Here is a 20,574-nt window from a genome sequence, read left to right on the forward strand (position 1 = left end):
GGAGCCCTTCCCCAGCTTGGGATCCAGACCTTGGTGGAGAAGGTTGGTGGTAGTTCACTGATGGAGATGGCTGGATTGCCCAGGCCAGAGTCAAGCAGGAGCAACCCTCCACCTGTGCAGGTGAACCAAGGTGGGCAGGTGCCCAGAGGGAATGGGGGCACCAGGGCAGGTGTGAAGGCTGCCAGAGCAGACAGTGTTTGCTTTGTGAGGGTTGCAAGAAACAAACCTCTGGGGTACAGGTGACAGCAGGCAATGGATAGGAACTCAGAGAGAGGCAGGGTCACCAAGTGTGATGATGGAGTCTGTAGTGTCCACATCACAAGGTCACAGGAAGGTCGTCACTGGGTCTGGACCAGAGCTGTGTGATTACTGTCAGGCCACTGGGGCAGTATATCATCTATGTCCTCACACACCCAGGACACTGTTCAGGTGTGCAGTGGAAGCCAGAAACAGCAAACAGGCACCTTCCAGAACCAGGGAGGGAAGCCTCCTTCCTCCTGCAAGGTGCCTCCAGCGCCCTCTACTGACAAAGTTTAGCACTGTAAGGAAGGTAAAGAGAAATGCTTAAAGAATACAGATCATTATCACAAGTAGGTACTGAAGGGTAAATTGCGAACTGAGAGGCATAAACTGATAACAAAAGGTAATTTTCCTAATATTTCATATGTCTGATATTTTTTTATTCAGTTCTCACCCTTATTAATGGTTTTAATTGAATTTCTCAGAATTGCTTCATTATCTTCTAGCTTCCCTATTGCTGCTGAGATGTTTGATGACATTTGAATTCAAGTACTTTGAGTCTGGTATCAATTTTTCCCTTTGGGAGCTCTTAGTATTTCTTTTGCAGGATATTGCCCAAGTCATGAAAGAGAAGTTGGTCTTATGATATAAAAGTCATGTGCAGATGACCAGAAGTTCAACAGACCTGAGTCTGTCTGAATCCTTATCTTGTCTCTTACTAGCTCTGTGACCCTGAGCAAGTTGCCAAACCTCTCTGAGCCTCCTTCCTCATCCAGAAAAAGGGAATATGATAATAATGACCTTGTAAGCTGAATATGGGGACTGGAGATATTGTACAACAGGCTCCCCCCAAAGTGCTGAGCAGGTGCTTGCACAGCAAGAGCTCCATAGTAGTTAGTGGGCGTCGTCATTAACACCTTTACCTTGACTTCCTGGTTTTTAGCTTTCTCAAGCATGCAGAGAGCTCGCTTGTGGGCAGCCTCAAGCTGGGCTTTCGCTGCCTGATTCTGCTGTATGGTCTCCTGGAGCTCATGCCGCAGCTGCTCCCGCTCGTGGTCAGAAAGCTGCTTGAGCTCCCGCAGGTCCTCCCTGTAGCTTGTGGCACACTGCTCCAGGGCCTGCTGCATCTGTGAGACCTGCCCACCAGGGCATCCAAGCTCAGGCTGGGACTCTCACCCTGCCTGGGGTTTTCTTTAAACATCAAAGCTTTCTGAACGTCTCCACAGCCCACATGAGCCTCCTCTACCCATGGGAATGCTGAGGCGGGTAGAAGTGGCAAGCTTGAAGGACCTGGGGACAGCTGGCCCTCCTAGGGGCTCCTCAGCTAGAGCCATGGATACCAGGGAACAGAAAAGAAGGGCTGGGATGTGTGCCATCCAAGAGAAATCAAAAGGGGACCAGAAAACACTCCAGAGGTCTATACAGCAGCCTCCCTTGCGTGCCCCACATGCCCAAATCTCCCTTTCTTATGGAAGCTTTCCCTGACAATCCTGTTTGGTATTATACCCACCCCTCATCACCAGACAGCCACTCAATCTTTATCCTGTTCAGTCTTTTCGTTTTACTTAAGCCCTTAACATCTTCTAATATTATAAGTGCTTATTTTTTATGTCTAGTGTTTATTGTTGGTGTCCACCTCCTCTGCTAAAATACAAGCCCTATAATGCAGGACTTTTGTCTGGTTTGTTCACTGATAATATACAAGCACCTCGAAGAGTTCCTGGCTCTTAGCAGGTACTCATGAGCCACAGTAGGTGTTAAATGGATAAATGAACAGAACCAAGAAACCCACCTTGCCCTGGACCTGGACTGCCCTCCCCAACTTGGACAAGAATTGGGCCCCGCATGCATTTCCAAGGTTGTCTGCAAGAATAAGGGAGAGACAGGGTCTCACTCAGCATGAGGGTGCATCCCCACCAAGGCCATCCTTCTACCTGGGCTTGCAATCTGGCCTTCTGGCTCTGCCACTCCTTCTGCAGACGCTGGATTTCTGGTGCCTTCTCCTTTGGCAAAGAGCCCAGTGGAGGCTGCAGGTCACCTCCCTCCTTGATGGGTGCTTCGATCCTTTGAAGATACGGAGGTCAAAATCACAAAAGATGCCATGGAAATGACATGGTCACCCTGCTAACATCCCAGGCACTCAGGCTGGGAGGAGGGAGCTCTGATGGCACTAACAGAATGAGAGACATCTCTCCTAGATTTGAAAAAGCTATTTGACGTACAATTCTAAGTGCTGTTGCACTTGGGAGACTGTCAATATTCAGCTGGAATCAGTGGATATCTGTTTCAGTGGGTACTTAATAAATGATCAATTATCAGAATGACTGAGAGTTTAGAGTTACTTATATGGGATTCCTGGAAGCTTCAAAAGAAGAGGTCTCTGTAGTCTAATTTCACAACTTTTCATGAATGTGGAAAATAATAACAAAAAATGATGTTCTACTTGAATACAGTACTTTACACTTTTCAAAGCACACATGGCTTTAACTGGCTTTTCCCAAGTATACACAGGAGGATTATAAATAGCCTTTCTGTGTATGTAGCAGGGACAAGACAATGCTGGTTTAAAGCTGCAGTAGTTTCTGCATTCTAGAAGAGATGCTGACAAATATTTTTGGAGGAGACTTTTCTATACCCAGTTCCGAGCTTTTAAATCAGCTGAGAAAATGTGATGGGCTGATTGTAAAGTTAAATATTTATCCTGTTTAACAGTGTAAAAGATGTCCTGCATTACAGTGTAAAAGATGCACTGTGGGCATCTCTGCAGAGAGTGCTGGGAGGTCAATGACATTTTGCTTCCTCTGGCAAACACATCAGGCCAGAGGACCACAGGTTAGGGCCCTGGCCTGTGAAGAAAGACCATAAGGACTCTGACTTGGCAGAGGCGAAAAGGCCCAGCAACATAGACAGAGGGGACCTCTGAAAGGAAGGGCAGGATGTTAAGAGCAGTGTAGCGAAGTTGTTAAGATCATGGATACTAGACCCAGATTGCCCAGATTCAAATTCTAGTGCTACTACTGGTAAATGGTTATGTTACTTTGTCTGAGCTCTTTAAACTGTTTCCTCTTCCAAAACATGGGGTTAATATTAGTACCTTTTGCATGGATTGTTATAAGGATTAATAGAGTAAATATCTTAAAAAAATGCTTAACTCTATGTCTGGCACATTGCATTAATTGTATATTAATACAAATAAAAATTAGTCAAGTATTTAATAAAGTGAAAAGGTTTCTTTCTTTGCATCCTAATTCTCTTAGGTTATCTTCAAACTTCTGGAAGCTATGCTAAATATAACTGTGTTCAGAACAGTTTGTTTATTCCTACAAACAGGGCTATTGGGATTTTACATGGGATTGAACTGAATCTATAGCTCAATTCAGAGTAAATTATGTTCTTAACAACACTGAGTATTCAATTATGATCATTCTGTCTGTAAATAAAGACATTTTTACTCTTCCTTTCTAATTTGTAGCTCTTTTTCTTGCTTTACAGGACTGCCTAGGACCTTCAGGACAATGATAGGTAGTGAGAGCAGAATTTTTGCTTTGTTCTGAGTTTTTGGAGGAACATGTCCAGCATTTTACCATTAAGCATGTTTATCATACATAATCTTTTTCAGGTTGAAGAAATTCTATTCATGGACTGAAGAGTTTTTATCATGAAAGGATGTTAACTTTTGTCTAATGCTTTTGTGCATCTATTGATATGATTATTTATTTTTCCCTTCATTTTTTAATATGATGAATTACATGATTGCCATTCAAATGTTCAATCAACCACACATTTCTGTGATAAACTGTACTTGGTCATGATGTATTATTCTTTTTATATACTGCTTTATATTTTCAAACATTTTGTTGAGGATTTTGTATTCATGAAGAATATTAGTTTGTCTATATTGACAAATGTTTTTAGTGCCTTGAAAAAAATTTATTCTGTAGTTTTTCAGCATATTGTCTACAGATATAAAATAGATTAAGTTAGTTAATAGTTTAGTTCAAATCTTCTATGTCCTTACTGATATTAGTCTAGTCATTCAATCAAATATTCAAAAAAGGATGTCAGAATCTCAGATATGATTGTACATTTCTTCCTTTAGTTCTCATAGTATTTGCTTCATCATTTAAAGCTCTGTAATTAGGTAATACACATTTAGGATTGTGATGTCTTCCAGAAGAATTGGCCACTTTACTGTTATGAAACATCCCTTTTTAATCACTGGTAATACTTCTTGTTCTGAAGTCTACATTGATATGAATATAGCCACATTAGCTTCCTTACATTTTGTATTTGCATGGTATATCTATTTTTATCCTTTTACCTTTCAACTTATCTGTGCCTGTATAAGGTGTGTCATACAAAATACCACCAACCGAAGGGCTTAACAAGCAGAAATTAATTTTCTCATAATTCTGAAAGCTAGAAGTCCATGATCACGGAGTCAGCGGGTTTGGTTTCTTCTAAGGCTTCTCTTGTGAAGCTTGCAGAAAACCAACTTCCATCACCCCATGTCCTCATGTGATTGCCCCTTTGTCTGCTTTACCAGTGCACTAATCTCTTCTTACAAGGAAATATTGGGTGAGGGCCCCCCTAATAACCGCATTTGAATCAATCATCTATTTAAAGCTTTATCTCTGAATGCATTCATACTGGGGAGTAGGGCCTTAACATATGAATTTGAGGGGGGCATGGGGCAGCACAGTTCAGCCCATAACAGTGTCTTTATACTTAAATCTCTCTCTTGCAGATAGCATATGGTAAATGCGCTGCCTTTTGATCCTCTCTGGCAATCTCTTTCTTTTAAATGATGTCTCTGTTTCATTTACATTATCAGTATTGAAATGATTGGGTTTAAATCCACATCTTACTTGTTTTTCTAATTGCCCAATTCCTTTTCTTATCGTTCTTCTGTTCTTTTGCTATCTTCCTACCTGATATTTTATGATTCCATTTTAGTTCTTTTGTTGGATTTTTTAAGCTTTTCTTTGTATTAATGTTTAATGTTGCTCTGTGGATTACAACTTGTATCCTTAACTTACCACAACCAACTTAGAGTTAACATTGTACCTCTTCATATAAAATATGAGTCCCTTACAATACTATAATTCCATTAATCCCCATTCTTTGTGCTAGCGGTCATATATTATTCAACTATATGCATTGTGAACTTCATAATATACTGCTTAATTATTAAGCAGTTATATGTCTTTTAAAGAAATTAAAGAGAAAGAAAAGCAGTAGTTTTCTATATTTACCTATACATTTACCGGAGAAGGCAATGGCACCCCACTCCAGTACTCTTGCCTGGAAAATCCCATGGATGGAGGAGCCTGGTGGGCTACAGTCCATGGGGTCGTGAAGAGTTGGACACAACTCAGCGACTTCACTTTCACTTTTCACTTTCATGCACTGGAGAGGGAAATGGCAACCCACTCCAGTGTTCTTGCCTGGAGAATCCCAGGGACAGGGGAGCCTGGTGGCTGCCGTCTCTGGGGTTGCACAGAGTCGGACACGACTGAAGTGACTTAGCAGCAGCATACATTTACCATTTCTGATGCTCTTCATTTTCTCCTGTAGATGCAACTTTAAATTTGCTGTAATTTCCTTTCAGCTTCAATAAATTCCACTGCTGTTTATCATACTACAGCTTAACCAGTGAAAAGTCCTCTTAGCTTTTATATACCTGAAAATGTTCTATTTCATTCTCATTTTTGAAGGATATTTTCACTGGATTTAAAGTTAGGATTTTACAGTGTTTTTTTTTTTTTTTTTTTTCCATTTATAACCTTAATGATACTGCTTCATTTTCTGGCTTTCATCAGAAAATGAGCCTAGAAGGTTGATGACAAGTCAGTTGTCATTAGTATTCATGAAAAGCCAACTGTCTCCTGTATGTAATTTGTCTTCTTAAAAACCTGACTGCTTGTAAGATTTGGGGGGATATATTTTGTTTTCAGCAGATTTTCTATGATGTATCTAGGTAGGCATTGTTATCTTCAGATTTATTCTGTGGGGAGTTCACCGAGCTTCTTGAATATGTAAATGGGTGTCCCACATCAAATTGGGGGAATTTTTGGTCATTTTTTCCAAATATTTTTTCCTGGTTCATCTTCTTTCCCTTTTTACATATGGGCTCTAAATACATGCATGTTAAACTATTTGATATTGTCCCACACGTCACTAAGAATCTCCTCATTTAAAAAAAATTTCCCCCCTCATTCTTTGGATAAGATGGTTTCTACTGATCTATCTTCAGGCAATAAACTTTTCTTCTGTGATTTTAATTTGCTGTTAAGTACACCTAATGAGGTTTTCATTGTGGATATTGTACATTACAGCTTTAGAATTTCCATTGCTTCAAGGTTTTCATTTCTCTGCAGATATTCCCTATTTCTTCATTCATTATAACAATCCTTTCCCTGAACATGGCTCATATAATTGCTTTCAAGTCTTTGTCTGCTAATTCCAATATCTAGGTCATTTTAGGCTATATTAGCTGATTTTTTTTCTTGATTATAAGTCATACTGTTCTGCTTCCTTGCATGTCTTATAATGTTTTCATCAAATGCTCAATACTGTGGATAATACAATACTAGGAGTCTGTATTATGAATTCCTTTCAGAAGTGTTTAGTTTTGTTACGACAGCCAATCAAATTACTCAGGGCTATTTCTGATCTTTTTATGCCTGGATTTGTCTTTTTATAGAGCATGTATGGTATTCCGGGAGTTGGTGATGGACAGGGAGGCCTGGCGTGCTGCGATTCACGGGGTCGCAAAGAGTCAGACACGACTGAGCGGCTGAACTGAACTGATAGTTCAACACTGTCCTTTGTTCTAGGGTGTGGCCCTTATCCTGCAGGGTGTGTTTCTTACTCCTAAAGTGTTGTTTCTGAGGTCTCAACTCAATGCTCACAGAGCTTTTTTCATTGTAGCTGATCTTGGAATCCAGTGTCTCCTAGCTCCCCATCTCTAGTACCTTCATTTTTCTCAGCACCATGGCAGCAGCATACTCCTAGGCCTCCTGAGTCTCACTCAAGCTCCTAGCAAGGACCTATGAAAATTTCTCATAGATTTCTGCCCCCTATACCCCCACTTAGTATCTTCTCTTCTGGTACCCTACCATACAAATTCCAGCTACTCTGGCAGCCCTGAGCCCTGATGTCTGCTTCCTCAGCTCAACTTACCTCCACTTCTCTGCACTGTGGTTGGCACTGTCCCCAGACAGAGAGGCAGGAGAAAATGTGGAGTGATTATGGGATTCAATTCATGTTTCTCTTCTAAGGAACATGGTCTTTCTCTGCATATTGTCCTGTTACTAAAAGAGTTGTCATTTATTTTGCTCACTTTTAAAGTTGTCTATAGAAAGAGGGCAAGTCTAGTACCAGTTACCCTGCCACAGCTGGAAGTGCAAGTTCAGTCATTTTACTGAGTATTAAAGGAGAGAGTGATCTTAAAAAACAGGAAAACTGTGGAACTTCATATGGCATAAGAACAGCTGCCCTAAGTTGAGATGTAGTTAAAAACATTAGTTCTGGAGCCAGAGAGGCTATCATCTGGATCCTACCATCTACTGGCAGAATAAGTAGAAAGACAAGCCACTTAACCTCTCTGTTCTTCAGTTTCCTTCATCTTTAAAATGAAGTACTTCAATAATGGTATCCACCTAATGAAAATTAAATGGGTTAATCCAGCATTCAGTAAATATTTACTGTTATTATATTTATCACATCCTCATTCCTGGGAACACCACGAATGAGAATTTCCCTCTCTCACTCTATTCTCTTGTGTCAAATTCCCTTGTACCCTAAAAAGCTGATCCTATACTATCATCTCTCACAAGCAAGCCATAGCAGACTCTTCTGACTCCCCATGCTACCACTGAAGTTGATTCTGACCTGCTGCTGCTGCTGTTTAATCACTTCAGTCATGTCCAACTTTGTGTGACCCTATGGAATGTACCCTGCCAGGCTCCTCTGTCCACGGGATTCTCTAAGCAGGAGTACTAGAGTGGGTTGCCGTGCCCTCCTCCAGGGTTTTCCTGACCCAGGGATTGAAACCAGGTCTGCTGCACTGCAGGCAGATTCTTTACCGCTGAGCCACCAGGGAAGCCCATCCAACCTGCTACCCCCACCTTAAATCAGCAGCCAGTGGAAAACCCACTGTGCCAAAAGTTCTCTGAGAAGCAACCTTCAAGGGCTTCACTACTGAATATACAACCTCACCCCTAAAGAACCAATGTGTCTGTTCTGTTCTGCAGCCTCTGACTGTAGATCTTTCTATACTTGTCAGTTCTTACACTCTAACTAAAACCCCCATGAAAGAAGCCTACAGACCCCACTGCTGCTGCTGCTGCTAAATCACTTCAGTCGTGTCCGACTCTGTGCGACCCCATAGATGGCAGCCCACCAGGCTCCCCCGTCCTTGGGATTCTCCAGGCAAGAACACTGGAGTGGGTTGCCATTTCCTTCTCCAATGCACGAAAGTGAAAAGTGAAAGGGAAGTCGCTCAGTTGTGTCTGACTCTTCGCGACCCCATGGACTGCAGCTTACCAGGCTCCTCTGTCCATGGGATTTTCCAGGCAAGAGTACTGGAGTGGGGTGCCATTGCCTTCTCCGACAGACCCCACACCTCTTCATTTTCTTCTGTAGTTGAGTAACCCCCTTACCAACAAAGCTACACTGGAGAAAAGACAAGGTTGCTATGATCACCTACTGTTGGTCTGCCCAGCATCCTCTCCTTGGGGAAGCCTTTTCTCTTTCCATAGTGATCCTGTTTAGTCTACAAAGTTCAGATGCAGCTAACTCTGCCCTCATCCTTAACTGGCCCATGGGAAGGGCATGTGACACATACCTGATCCATCAGAGCCAGACATCTCCTTGGCCAGAATGACTGGCTCAAGGATGGACAAATGACCCAAGCTGGGCCCCTTAGAGACTTCTTGAAATCCCTGCCAGTATTTTCACAGTAAAGATTATTTCTTTCCCTTTGTTAGTTTTGAACAGAATAAGATTCGTAGCTTCCAGGGGTAAGTAACAGCACCAGCATTTAGTCTGGAGGCCCGACTCCAGAGTCCGTGCTCTTTAACTGCTATGGTTACACATCTCATAGATCCCAAGACAGAATCCGGAGGGAGCTGGGCAAGTATTATTAGCTAGAGAGTTCACAGGACTATAGGGTACCTGATGCTGCCATTGATATGACTTAGGGGTGTAGGCTTTGCTTCCTCAATTCTAGCTTATAAATGTTGCTGTCCCTTCAAAATTCCTATTTTGAAACCTACTGCCCAATCTAACAGTATTAAGAAACAAGGCCTTTGGAAGGTGATTAGGTCATGAAGGTGAGACCCTCATGAGTGGGATTAATACCTTTATAAAAGAGGCCCTTGCCCGTCCACCTTGTGAAGACAGAATGAAAAGATGCCTTCTATAAGCCAGAAAATGAGTCCTCATCAGACACAGAAACTGCCATCACCTTGACCTTGGACTTTATAGCCTCCATAACTGTGAGAAATAGATTTCTATTGTTCATAAGCCACCCAGTCTATGGGATTTTGCTAAGCAGTCCAAATCAGTTCAGTTCAGTTCAGTTCAGTTCAGTCGCTCAGTCATGTCCAACTCTTTGCAACCCTATGAATCGCAGCACGCCAGGCCTCCCTGTCCATCACCAACTCCCGGAGTTCACTCAGATTCACTTTCATCGAGTCAGTGATGCCATCCAGCCATCTCATCCTCTGTCATCCCCTTCTCCTCCTGCCCCCAATCCCTCCCAGCATCAGAGTCTTTTCCAATGAGTCAACTCTTCGCATGAGGTGGCCAAAGTACTGGAGTTTCAGCTTTAGTGTCATTCCTTCCAAAGAAATCCCAGGGCTGATCTCCTTCAGAATGGACTGGTTGGATCTCCTTGCAGTCCAAGGGACTCTCAAGAGTCTTCTCCAACAGCACAGTTCAAAAGCATCAGTTCTTTGGCGCTCAGCTTTCTTCACAGTCCAACTCTCACATCCATACATGACCACTGGAAAAACCATAGCCTTGACTAGACAGACCTTAGTCGGCAAAGTAATGTCTCTGCTTTTCAATATGCTATCTAGGTTGGTCATAACTTTCCTTCCAAAGAGTAAGTGTCTTTTAATTTCATGGCTGCAGTCACCATCTGCAGTGATTTTAGAGCCGCCAAAAATAAAGTCTGACACTGTTTCCACTGTTTCCCCATCTATTTCCCATGAAGTGATGGGACCGGATGCCATGATCTTCATTTTCTGAATGTTGAGCTTTAAGCCAACTTTTTCACTCTCCTCTTTCACTTTCATCAAGAGGCTTTTTAGTTCCTCTTCACTTTCTGCCATAAGGGTGGTGTCATCTGCATATCTGAGGTTATTGATATTTCTCCCGGCAATCTTGATTCCAGCTTGTGCTTCTTCCAGTCCAGCGTTTCTCATGATGTATTCTGCATATAAGTTAAATAAGCAGGGTGACAATATACAGCCTTGACGTACTCCTTTCCCAGTTTGGAACCAGTCTGTTGTTCCATGTCCAGTTCTAACTGTTGCTTCCTGACCTGCATATAGATTTCTCAAGATACAGGTCAGATGGTCTGGTATTCCCATCTCTCTCAGAATTTTCCACAGTTTATTGTGATCCACACAGTCAAAGGCTTTGGCATAGTCAATAAAGCAGAAATAGATGTTTTTCTGGAACTCTCTTGCTTTTTCCATGATCCAGCAGATGTTGGCAATTTGATCTCTGGTTCCTCTGCCTTTTCAAAAACCAGCTTGAACATCAGGAAGTTCACGGTTCACGTATTACTGAAGCCTGGCTAGGAGAATTTTGAGCATTACTTTACTAGCATGTGAGATGAGTGCAATTGTGCAGTAATTTGAGCATTCTTTTGCATTGCCTTTCTTTGGAATTGGGATGAAAACTGACCTTTTCCAGTCTTATGGCCACTGCTGAGTTTTCCAAATTTGCTGGCATATTGAGTGCAGCACTTTCACAGCATCATCTTTCAGGATTTGAAATAGCTCAACTGGAATTCCATCACCTCCACTAGCTTTGTTCGTAGTGATGCTTTCTAAGGCCCACTTGACTTCACATTCCAGGATGTCTGGTTCTAGATGAGTGATCACACCATCATGATTATCCGGGTCATGAAGATCTTTTTTGTACAGTTCTGTGTATTCTTGCTACCTCTTCTTAATATCTTCTGCTTCTGTTAGGTCCATACCATTTCTGTCCTTTATTGAGCCCATCTTTGCATGAAATGTTCCTTTGGTATCTCTAATTTTCTTGAAGAGATCTCTAGTCTTCCCCATTCTGTTCTTTTCCTCTATTTCTTTGCATTGATCGCTGAAGAAGGCTTTCTTATCTCTTCTTGCTATTCTTTGGAACTCTGCATTCAGATGCTTTTATCTTTCCATTTCTCCTTTGCTTTTTGCTTCTCTTCTTTTCACAGCTATTTGTAAGGCCTCCCCAGACAGCCATTTTGCTTTTTTGCATTTCTTTTCCATGGGGATGGTCTTGATCCCTGTCTCCTGTACAATGTCACGAACCTTATTCCATAGTTCATCAGGCACTCTATCTATCAGACCTAGCCCTTAAATCTATTTCTCACTTCCACTGTATAATCATAAGGGACTTGATTTAGGTCATAGCTGAATGGTCTAGCGGTTTTCCCTGCTGCTGCTGCTAAGTTGCTTCAGTCGTGTCCGACTCTGTGTGACCCCATAGACGGAAGCCCACCAGGCTCCCCCATCCCTGGGATTCTCCAGGCAAGAACACTGGAGTAGGTTGCCATTTCCTTCTCCAATGCATGAAAGTGAAAAGTGAAAGTGAAGTCACTCAGTCGTGTCTGACTCTTAGCGACCCCCATGGACTGCAGCCTACCAGGCTCCTCCATCCATGGGATTTTCCAGGCAAGAGTACTGGAGTGGGTGCCATTGCCTTCTCCAAGCGGTTTTCCCTACTTTCTTCAATTTAAGTCTGAATTTGGTAATAAGGAGTTCATGATCTGAGCCACAGTCAGCTCCTAGTCTTGTTTTTGTTGACTGTATAGAGCTTCTCCATCTTTGGCTGCAAAGAATATAATCAATTTGATTTCGGTGTTGACCATCTGGTGATGTCCATGTGTAGAGTCTTCTCTTGTGTTGTTGGAAGAGGGTGTTTGCTATGACCAGTGCATTTTCTTGGCAAAACTCTATTAGTCTTTGCCCTGCTTCATTCCACATTCCAAGGCCAAATTTGCTGACCTTTTAGAACTAACACCTAAAAAAGATGTCCTTTTCATTATAGGGGACTGGAATGCAAAAGTAGGAAGTCAAGAATCACCTGGAGTAACAGGCAAATTTGGCCTTGGAATGCAGAATGAAGCAGGGCAGTCCAAATAGACTATGACAACTAATCTCCCACATGTTGAGATTAGTGTCTTTATAAGAAAAGACAAAACAGGGACCTCCTCCCACATCGTCTGCTGCTTCTCTCTTCTCCATGAGAGGACATGAGAAGATGGCCACGTGCAAACCAGGAAGAGAGCTCTCACCAGGACTATTTGAAAAGCTACCAGATGGTAGCATGGACTCCATGTCATCCGTCAGGACCCCACACAGCTGTTCATTGGTGTGGGGAAGTGAAGTATAACTGCAGTAGCCTCAGAATCACCTGGGAAGCTTTCTCAAAAGACACAGGGTTGGGATATACCCAGACCTACTGTATCAGAAACTTGTGAGGTGGTGTGACAGATTTTTATTGCTCAGCAAATACCAACTGCCTTATGTGATGCTGTGGATTGAATTGTGTCTCCCCAAATTCATATGTTGAAACTTCAATCACCAATATGATGGTACTTGGAAATGAGGCCACTGGAGGTAATTAGGTCATGAGAGAGTAGCCCTCATGATGAGATTAGTGCCTTTCTAAGAAAAGACACAAGAGAGACCTCCTCCCACACTGTCTGCTGCCTCTCTCTTCTCCATGAGAAGACACAAGAAGATGGCCATGTGCAAACCAGGAAGAGTCCTCACCAGGAACTGAACGGGCAGCACCTTGATCCCCAGCATCCAGAACTGTGAGAATAACCTTCTGTTGTATGGTGTTTTGTTATAGCAGCTGAAACTAACTAAGACCTGTGGAGAGCATATTACTTTCTGCTCAGAGTATTAGTTTTTGGTCACGTGACGTGCTTTGACCAATGGAATGTGGATAAAAATGACACAGTGCAGTTCTGAGTGTAGGCTTTAAGAGGCACTACATGTTTTCATCAGCTTTTTTGAGCTTTTTCCCTTTACCATGACAACAACATGCCTTGGATAGAGGCTAATCCATCAGTCTCAGTCCCAGAATGGGATGGCATCTGAGCAGACTTAGACTCTATCCGTGGTTTGGGGCAGAGCAATAACATCAGACTTAGTCAGGAGCCAAGGTCATATAAAACCAGAAGAGCTTGGCAGAGCCAAGAATAAAGATAGCTGACTGATGAGCTAAAATCATTGATATTTTGGGCATGTTTGTTACAGCAGCAAAAGCTAATATAGGTGATAAAGGAGGGAGAGGTCCTCTCTGTGACAAAGCTCCCTCATGTCCCTCACTTAGTAAAAGAACACTTGGAAGAATAGGAGGCAGAGGTTTGGGCCAGTCCAGGTCTGTCTGAACTTGGGGCAGTTTATTAACCTTTTTGAGTGTTAGGTTCTTAACCTATAACATGGTCTCTCTGAGTTGGTGTGACAATTAAATAATTCCGGTCAAGTCCTTAGATGTGCTGGAGGCACATAAGACATTTCTGTTCCCTCCCTAAGCTTCATGCATGGGGCAGTGATAAATATGTGAGGACAGAATGAATGAATGAGCCCTTCAAGTGTGAGTCCTCATTCACTGGAGCCCTCAGAAGCCTGCCTGTCCTCCTGTACCTTTCCTCTTCTTCGCTGCTGGTTCCTTCTTCAGCTGCTAACTTATCTTGATCTTCCTCTCCTTTGGGCAGAGTCTGAGAAGGTTCATTCGGTCTCAAGCATGGATCCTAAGGGAAAAACAGTTGTAAGATGAGACTAAAGTAAAGTTCCTGCAGCCAACCAGTGGTTTACCAAACCAGAGAGCGGAGGAGAAGGAGCCTCTAGCAATCCCCGCAGCTCTCAGGCCTGTGATGATTCAGTGCTGAGCCCACTGCCTGATTCAGGAGCAGTGTCAGCCCTGATCCCTGTATCCTGCTTTTCAGTCTAGCAAGCATGTCACGCAGCTGATGAAACTAAAGCACACAGAGAGACACTAAAGCACGTAGCTTGTCCAGGGTTTCTATCAGAGAGGAATGGAAATGAAATGGAACCCTGGGGCTGTTGTGGGGATCAGAGAACAGTGCCAGCAACAGCCACTGGTCTATAAGGGTGAGCAACTGGTATTATTATTATACTCATATTACAGGTGGCAGTCTGCTACATCCTATAATGCAGGATCAGAAAACATGGAACTTGATCAGAAGCCTTGAGAAGTGTGGTATGGTGGGAGGACAATATGGAAATCATGAGTTAATAATGAGGCTTCAGAATTTTCTATCAATAGAATTTGTTCACGTTATCATTTCCTCTTTCAGCAGAGATAGAAAAATGAAGACTTTCTTATTTTGATTCCTCTACTTGCCACTGTCCACGGAAAACAGTGTAAGACAGGCTAGGATAGATCTCTTTGTTGAGAAATCTCATTAAATAATAATAAATTGCTACCTGGGCTTTCTGCTAATTATGTGTCTCTGCCAGTCTTGTGTTTTTCTGGCCCTGAGCTTCATCAGCTGTAAAACAAAGTGGTTGGTTACATCTCTGGTTTTCAAACCATGCTCCAGGGACTGAGAGATGCCCTTGGTGATGAGAGAGGCAAAGCTGAGACTGGAAGATGGGGCCTTGGGCTCCCCTCCCTCCCTGACATAGAATGAAACTGCTCTGGTTACCTTCTATGTACTCTAATGTCTATGAAAGGTCACCAACGTCAAGGCCAGTGAGGACCTCCATATTGCCAAATCCCAATGGTCATTCCATGGGCTTCAGTTAATTGAACTTTTCTGCAAAACTGGAATATCTGTTCCTTCCCTCCTCTATGCAGCCCCCTTTCCTGGGTTTCCTCCTCTCTCTCAGCTACTCCTTCTCTATCTCCTCTGCTAAAGCCTCCTCCTTTCCTGCCCTAAACCTCAGTCCTTGGACTTCTCTTTTCTGTCTTACTCCCTAGTATCTCATCTAGTTCCATGGATACTAATGACAAACAGTTTATCTCCATTTCCAAGTTTCCCACTAAACTCTGGACTTGTATATCCAACTGCCCTCCAGACATCATTCAGATGCTTAATACGCTTCTCGAACTGTAACATGTCCAGAACTGAACTCTTAGTCTTACCGCCTCCAAACAACAAGCATGTACTTTCCTCAGGGCCTTTGTACTGGTTGTTCTTTCTGCCTGAAACGCTCTATCCTATGATATTTACATGTCTAGCCTTCTCACTTCACTCACCACAACCAAGAGACCTTCACTCATTTAAAACTTGGGCTCTGGCAGCAAATTGCCTATGTTTAAATCCCACTTCTTCTTATTTATGATGTAACAATCCTAATGGTAACAGTAATCACAATAAATAGGAATTGACTCAGTTTAACATGAATATCTCTACCCTAGTAAAAGGAATCTTTGTGACCCCATGTTCTATACAGTTGATGGAATTCTCCAGGCCAGAATACTGGAGTGGGGAGCCTTTCCCTTCTCCAGGGGATCTTCCCAACCCAGGTCTCCCACATTGCAGGCAGATTCTTTACCAGTTAAGCCACAAGGAAAGCCCAAGAATTCTGGAGTGGGTAGCCTATCCCTTCTCCAGGGGATCTTCCCAACCCAGGAATTGAACCCAGGTCTCCTGCATCCAGGCTGATTCTTTACCAACTGAGCTATCAAGGAAGCCTAGTAAAATGAATTATCACTACAAAGCTGTAATAATGAACTTGTGAACTGAGGGACCTGGCAACACAGCCTGAAAACATAAGGCAAAATGTTCAGAAATGTAGGTAGGAACAGGCAAATTTATAATGGGAGATTTTAATACACACTTCTCAGAGACTCATATATCAGGTACACAAAATAAGCTAGGAAATGGAAGATTTGAACAAGATTAATAAGCTGAAACTAGTAGCTAAAAAAGAACAGTAATCACTGTTAATGTTCATATAATGCTCAGTGTGCACCCTCAACTCTATGAGGTGAGAATCATACCATTTTAAAGGTGATGAACCTTGCCCAAGGTCATACAGTGAACACCAGAACTAGAGTTTAAATATATAAGCTTTAACCATGGGGGTCACAAAGAGTCAGACACGACTTAGTGACTGAACAACAGCAACAAACCTTTAACACCCAAACAGAATATATAATATACTTTTTGGCTATCACATAGGAAATATTTTTAAAAAACTGACTCCACAGCAGGCTACAGAGCAAATTTCAGCATAGCTAGAATGTTGACATTTTATAGACCACATTATCTAATGACAATGCAAAAAATTTAGAAACCAGTAAGAAAGTAGGTTTAAAAAGTGAGATAAACTTCAAAACTCTGGGATACAGCTAAAGACATACGCTGAGAGGGAAATTTATAGCCTTAAGTGTATTTATTATAGAACATTTAAGAAGTTAGAAAAAGGATAACAAAATAAACCCAAAGTAAGTAGAAGGAAAGAAGTATGAAAGACAAAATTAATGGCATAGAAAAAGACAGATCTGACCAGCATATCTGAAAGCCGGCTTTTTGAAAAGACATTCAAACTACTGCTAAGACTGATCAAGGGAAAAGGGAGAAGGAACTTAAAGCAACATGAATAATGGACAAAGATCTCATGACAGTTGTGAAGATGAAAAAGAGTTTCAAATGCACTCTGAGCCACTGTGAAGACTGTGAAAGAATGTGCAGGATGTAATTTCTGGGCTACCTTATCGACCACTGATTTATTTAAAAGCATCCTGGGCAGGAGGCCAGAAATAGGAGAGGATAGAAAATGCTTAAAAAGGCTGACGATGCACTCAGATGACTACACCAGCTCTCCACAGTAGCACCCATCCATTTCCATGCAGTAACTCATGGATGCCTGCAACTCAGGGAGGTGGGCAGGAAAGACAACCCTGTCCTTGTGCTGCAGAGGGGATCTATGGTCGGAAAAGTCCAGATTTCCATGTGACTGCACTGGCACTCTGTTGTGTTAGCATGATCACCAGCTGCCAGTATCAGGGCCTAACTGGGTGAGTTCAAACTGTGATATGAATGTATTACTGAAAAGTATTTGCAAATCAGACACTTAAAATCAACCTGATAGATGAAGGCTGCTTCCCAAATCAACGGGGAGATAAACTCAGTAATCTTTTCTGTTTCTGTTCACTTGCTTCCAGCTCCCTAGAAACCAAAGACAAGGATATCCTTCCCCCCAAAAGGAGATGAGTCCTCCCCCTCCCTGCAAGTAATTAAAGGACCCCAGTGTTCTTTTAAATCATCCTCTGGCCAAGGCTAATTTTTGAAGGTGTTCCTAATCCAGCTTGAAACAGTACCCTCAGCTCCATTCATTCAGTTGTCATGTCATGGATCAGTTAATATACAGCGAGGTGCAAACATCTGCCAGATGTGGGTATGTTAGGTGCTGGAAGGACAGAGATCAATAAGAGATATAATTCTTGATTTCAACAAACTAATGGTTCAGCAGAGGGGAACAACAGACCATATAAATGGCAAGCATTCACCTGCTTCACCACCCCACCTTCTGTATTTGGTATTTGGGGTCAAAGTACATCATTCCAAAGGAACTGGGGTACCATCTGAATATTTCTCAAATGAACCTGACCATGGAAATGAACAGTAGACTGAAAGAGCACTTTCAAGCTCACCAATACTCATTTCTCTGAATTTCAAATAGGGCAGACTCTCCAGCATCCCTTTTCTGGTTGTCTGCTTGGGATCCCAGTGAGTGCCTCCCAGGACCAACACTGAGCCACTCTGGGTGTATCCTGAGTTAATCGCCCCTAATTCACACTCTTGCATTCCTCATCAGGCATTTCTCAGGTTCTGTCCAGGACTCTCTCCATCAAAAGTATGCACAGAAAATAAATAGCTCTGCTTCTCCCCTAACCATCCACTGCAAAAGCCTCCTCCCAACTCCTCCCAAGCAAATGGCTGGTTATTTTAAACCCACAGTCACATTAGGTCTTCATCTTTCATCTAGGCAGTGAACCTCATCTGGGTTGTTTCTATTTTAAAGAAACACCCACGCCCAGGAAATCTTCAGGAAGGAAATATTGAAAGTCTTTCTCAAGTTCATTTGACAATTTTTCAAAGGCAGCATTATGTACATCTTAAAAATAGAACACCTAATGCAATGGGGTTTTGCTGAAATGATTACAGGGGACTGTAATAGATACTACAAAGTCACCTTACATTATAGACTCTTTTAACAGTTTTGCAAAGTGACTTCATGTGCTTTCTTCCGTTTATTACAAGTCTCTGGGGTGGAGGACAGGAATCATGTCTGCCACTTTACTAATGAAAAGCAGTACAGAACTGTAATTTGGACACTGGTGTTCCTCTTTGGGCCTCAGTTTCCCTATCTGTAAAGCGAGGATAATAACACTTGCCTCATAGGGTTGTTGTGTGGGACTGTGTACAGTACTATGTTCTTGGCACTTGATCTGTTTGCCACTAGCAACAGCGAGGAAACTGATGCCAGAGAGGTAATTATATAATATTTACTTCCTGCATTTGAAATGGAGCTCTCTGAAGACCACCCTTACTCATCCAGCCCTGGGCCTCTCTTAATGACAGCACTCAGAAATACTTGTTGAGGTGAAATGACTTGAATAATAATGACCACAAATGACTTTCCTTTTTCTTCTGGAGAAGGTGCAGGCAAGGATCTATGAAAACTTCACCCCTTCTCTGTCCCTGGCTCACTCAGACACTGGAAACTTCCACAAAAAAAGTTCCTATGAAAATTACCAAGAGTCACATGACTTTCTGGAAACTAATGAAGAACATTGTGAACCTAAGAGAATCAAGGAGGCCAGACATGAGAGGCCAGGATAAAAGGCTCAGTGGAGTCTCAGCTGTCTACCGTGAGGACAGAGCCACACCCAGGGTTGGCAGCCCTCCCTCTGTGTATTCTGGGAATGGAGTGAAAAGTCTGCTCTCAATCGGCCTTATTATTTATATCTCTCTTGACTCACTGAAATGCTCTGGCAGAACAGCTAAGAACAACCTTTGTTGTGTCCTGTGTGGGTGCAGGGTTCACTGCACTGCTCACCCTCCATCCACACAAGCCTGGACTTTGTACCTCTAGGGCCTTGGCAAAGCTTTGACTCGCTTGGTTGGCATAGATTTTGCTGGACAAAAATATCTGAACTAAATTATACATCTTCTCTGATATAGCTTGACCGAGTTCAGAAAGTTGTGTCACCCGTTGTGTCGGTAAGGCTGTGCGGAAACAGACACTTGCACGTACTGCCGTGGGGGTACACGGACAACCGTGATGGAGTGCAGTGCAGCAACTCTATCAGAGTTCAGGCTTCTCAGACCACTGGACCTAGCAAATCCTACAATGGCAAGAGTTAGCACCTACTGAGCATTTACAGGTACTGTTTCTGTCATTGTTTCACAGATGACTGTGGAATGAATGAATAACATACATGTTGAGTTGAATCAAGCAGAACTGATACTCATGAAGGTTCTTCCTTCCTTACTTCTGTCTAGAACTGAGCTCTTGGAGGGATTGTTGTCTAGACCCAGACGGGTCATATGAGAGTTTCTATCCTGGTGAATATGTGGTTAAGGTTAAATATGAGTTATCCCAGTAGGGCTGTTGTTTGCAAAACAGGACTAGAATCAACAGGGAGAACTTATAGTTTCTGAAGACATGCAGGTACAGGGAAATGGGTCGATTACCTGGAGGAGGACAAAGCAGTGAGATTCAGACTCACCTACATAGTGTTTTCCCACCTGGAGTCTGAAGTGGACTGAAAATTTGAGGCAGCAATAAAATATATGAAATTTAGGTAACGGATTTTTTATGGTGCCAGGTGTAAAGATTAAGAGGCAAGTTGAAATAGGAACCAAGAGGGTCCTTCAGGTCAGGGTACTCAAACATGAACTTCACAGGAAGTATTTAAGTTTCTGACATTATGCAAGGAATGTTAACTGAGTGCCTATATTTTAGGTTAAATTGTGCCCCTAAGAAGAGACATTGAAGTCCTAACTCTAGCACCTAGAGAAGTGACTTTACTTGCAACCTAGGCTTTTGCAGATGTAATTAGTTAAAATAAGGTCATACTGGATTAGGGTGAGCCCTAAATCCA

The 20,574-nt window shown here is 42.5% G+C and overlaps 1 protein-coding gene across 1 annotated transcript in view; it reads right to left on the reverse strand.

Annotated features, from left to right (window-relative positions):
- Positions 1–20,574, reverse strand: part of FAM184B (family with sequence similarity 184 member B) — a 120,594-nt gene that overhangs the window by 19,410 nt on the left and 80,610 nt on the right. The window contains exons 8-10 of the mRNA XM_068974895.1: positions 14,136–14,242; positions 2,175–2,304; positions 1,164–1,376 (exon numbers count right to left, since the gene is read on the reverse strand). Coding sequence (XP_068830996.1) covers positions 1,164–1,376; positions 2,175–2,304; positions 14,136–14,242 — 450 coding nt within the window. The remainder of the gene's footprint in view (positions 1–1,163; positions 1,377–2,174; positions 2,305–14,135; positions 14,243–20,574) is intronic.

The sequence above is a fragment of the Capricornis sumatraensis genome, chromosome 7, assembly GCF_032405125.1.
Source record: "Capricornis sumatraensis isolate serow.1 chromosome 7, serow.2, whole genome shotgun sequence".
Taxonomy (NCBI): Eukaryota; Metazoa; Chordata; class Mammalia; order Artiodactyla; family Bovidae; genus Capricornis; species Capricornis sumatraensis.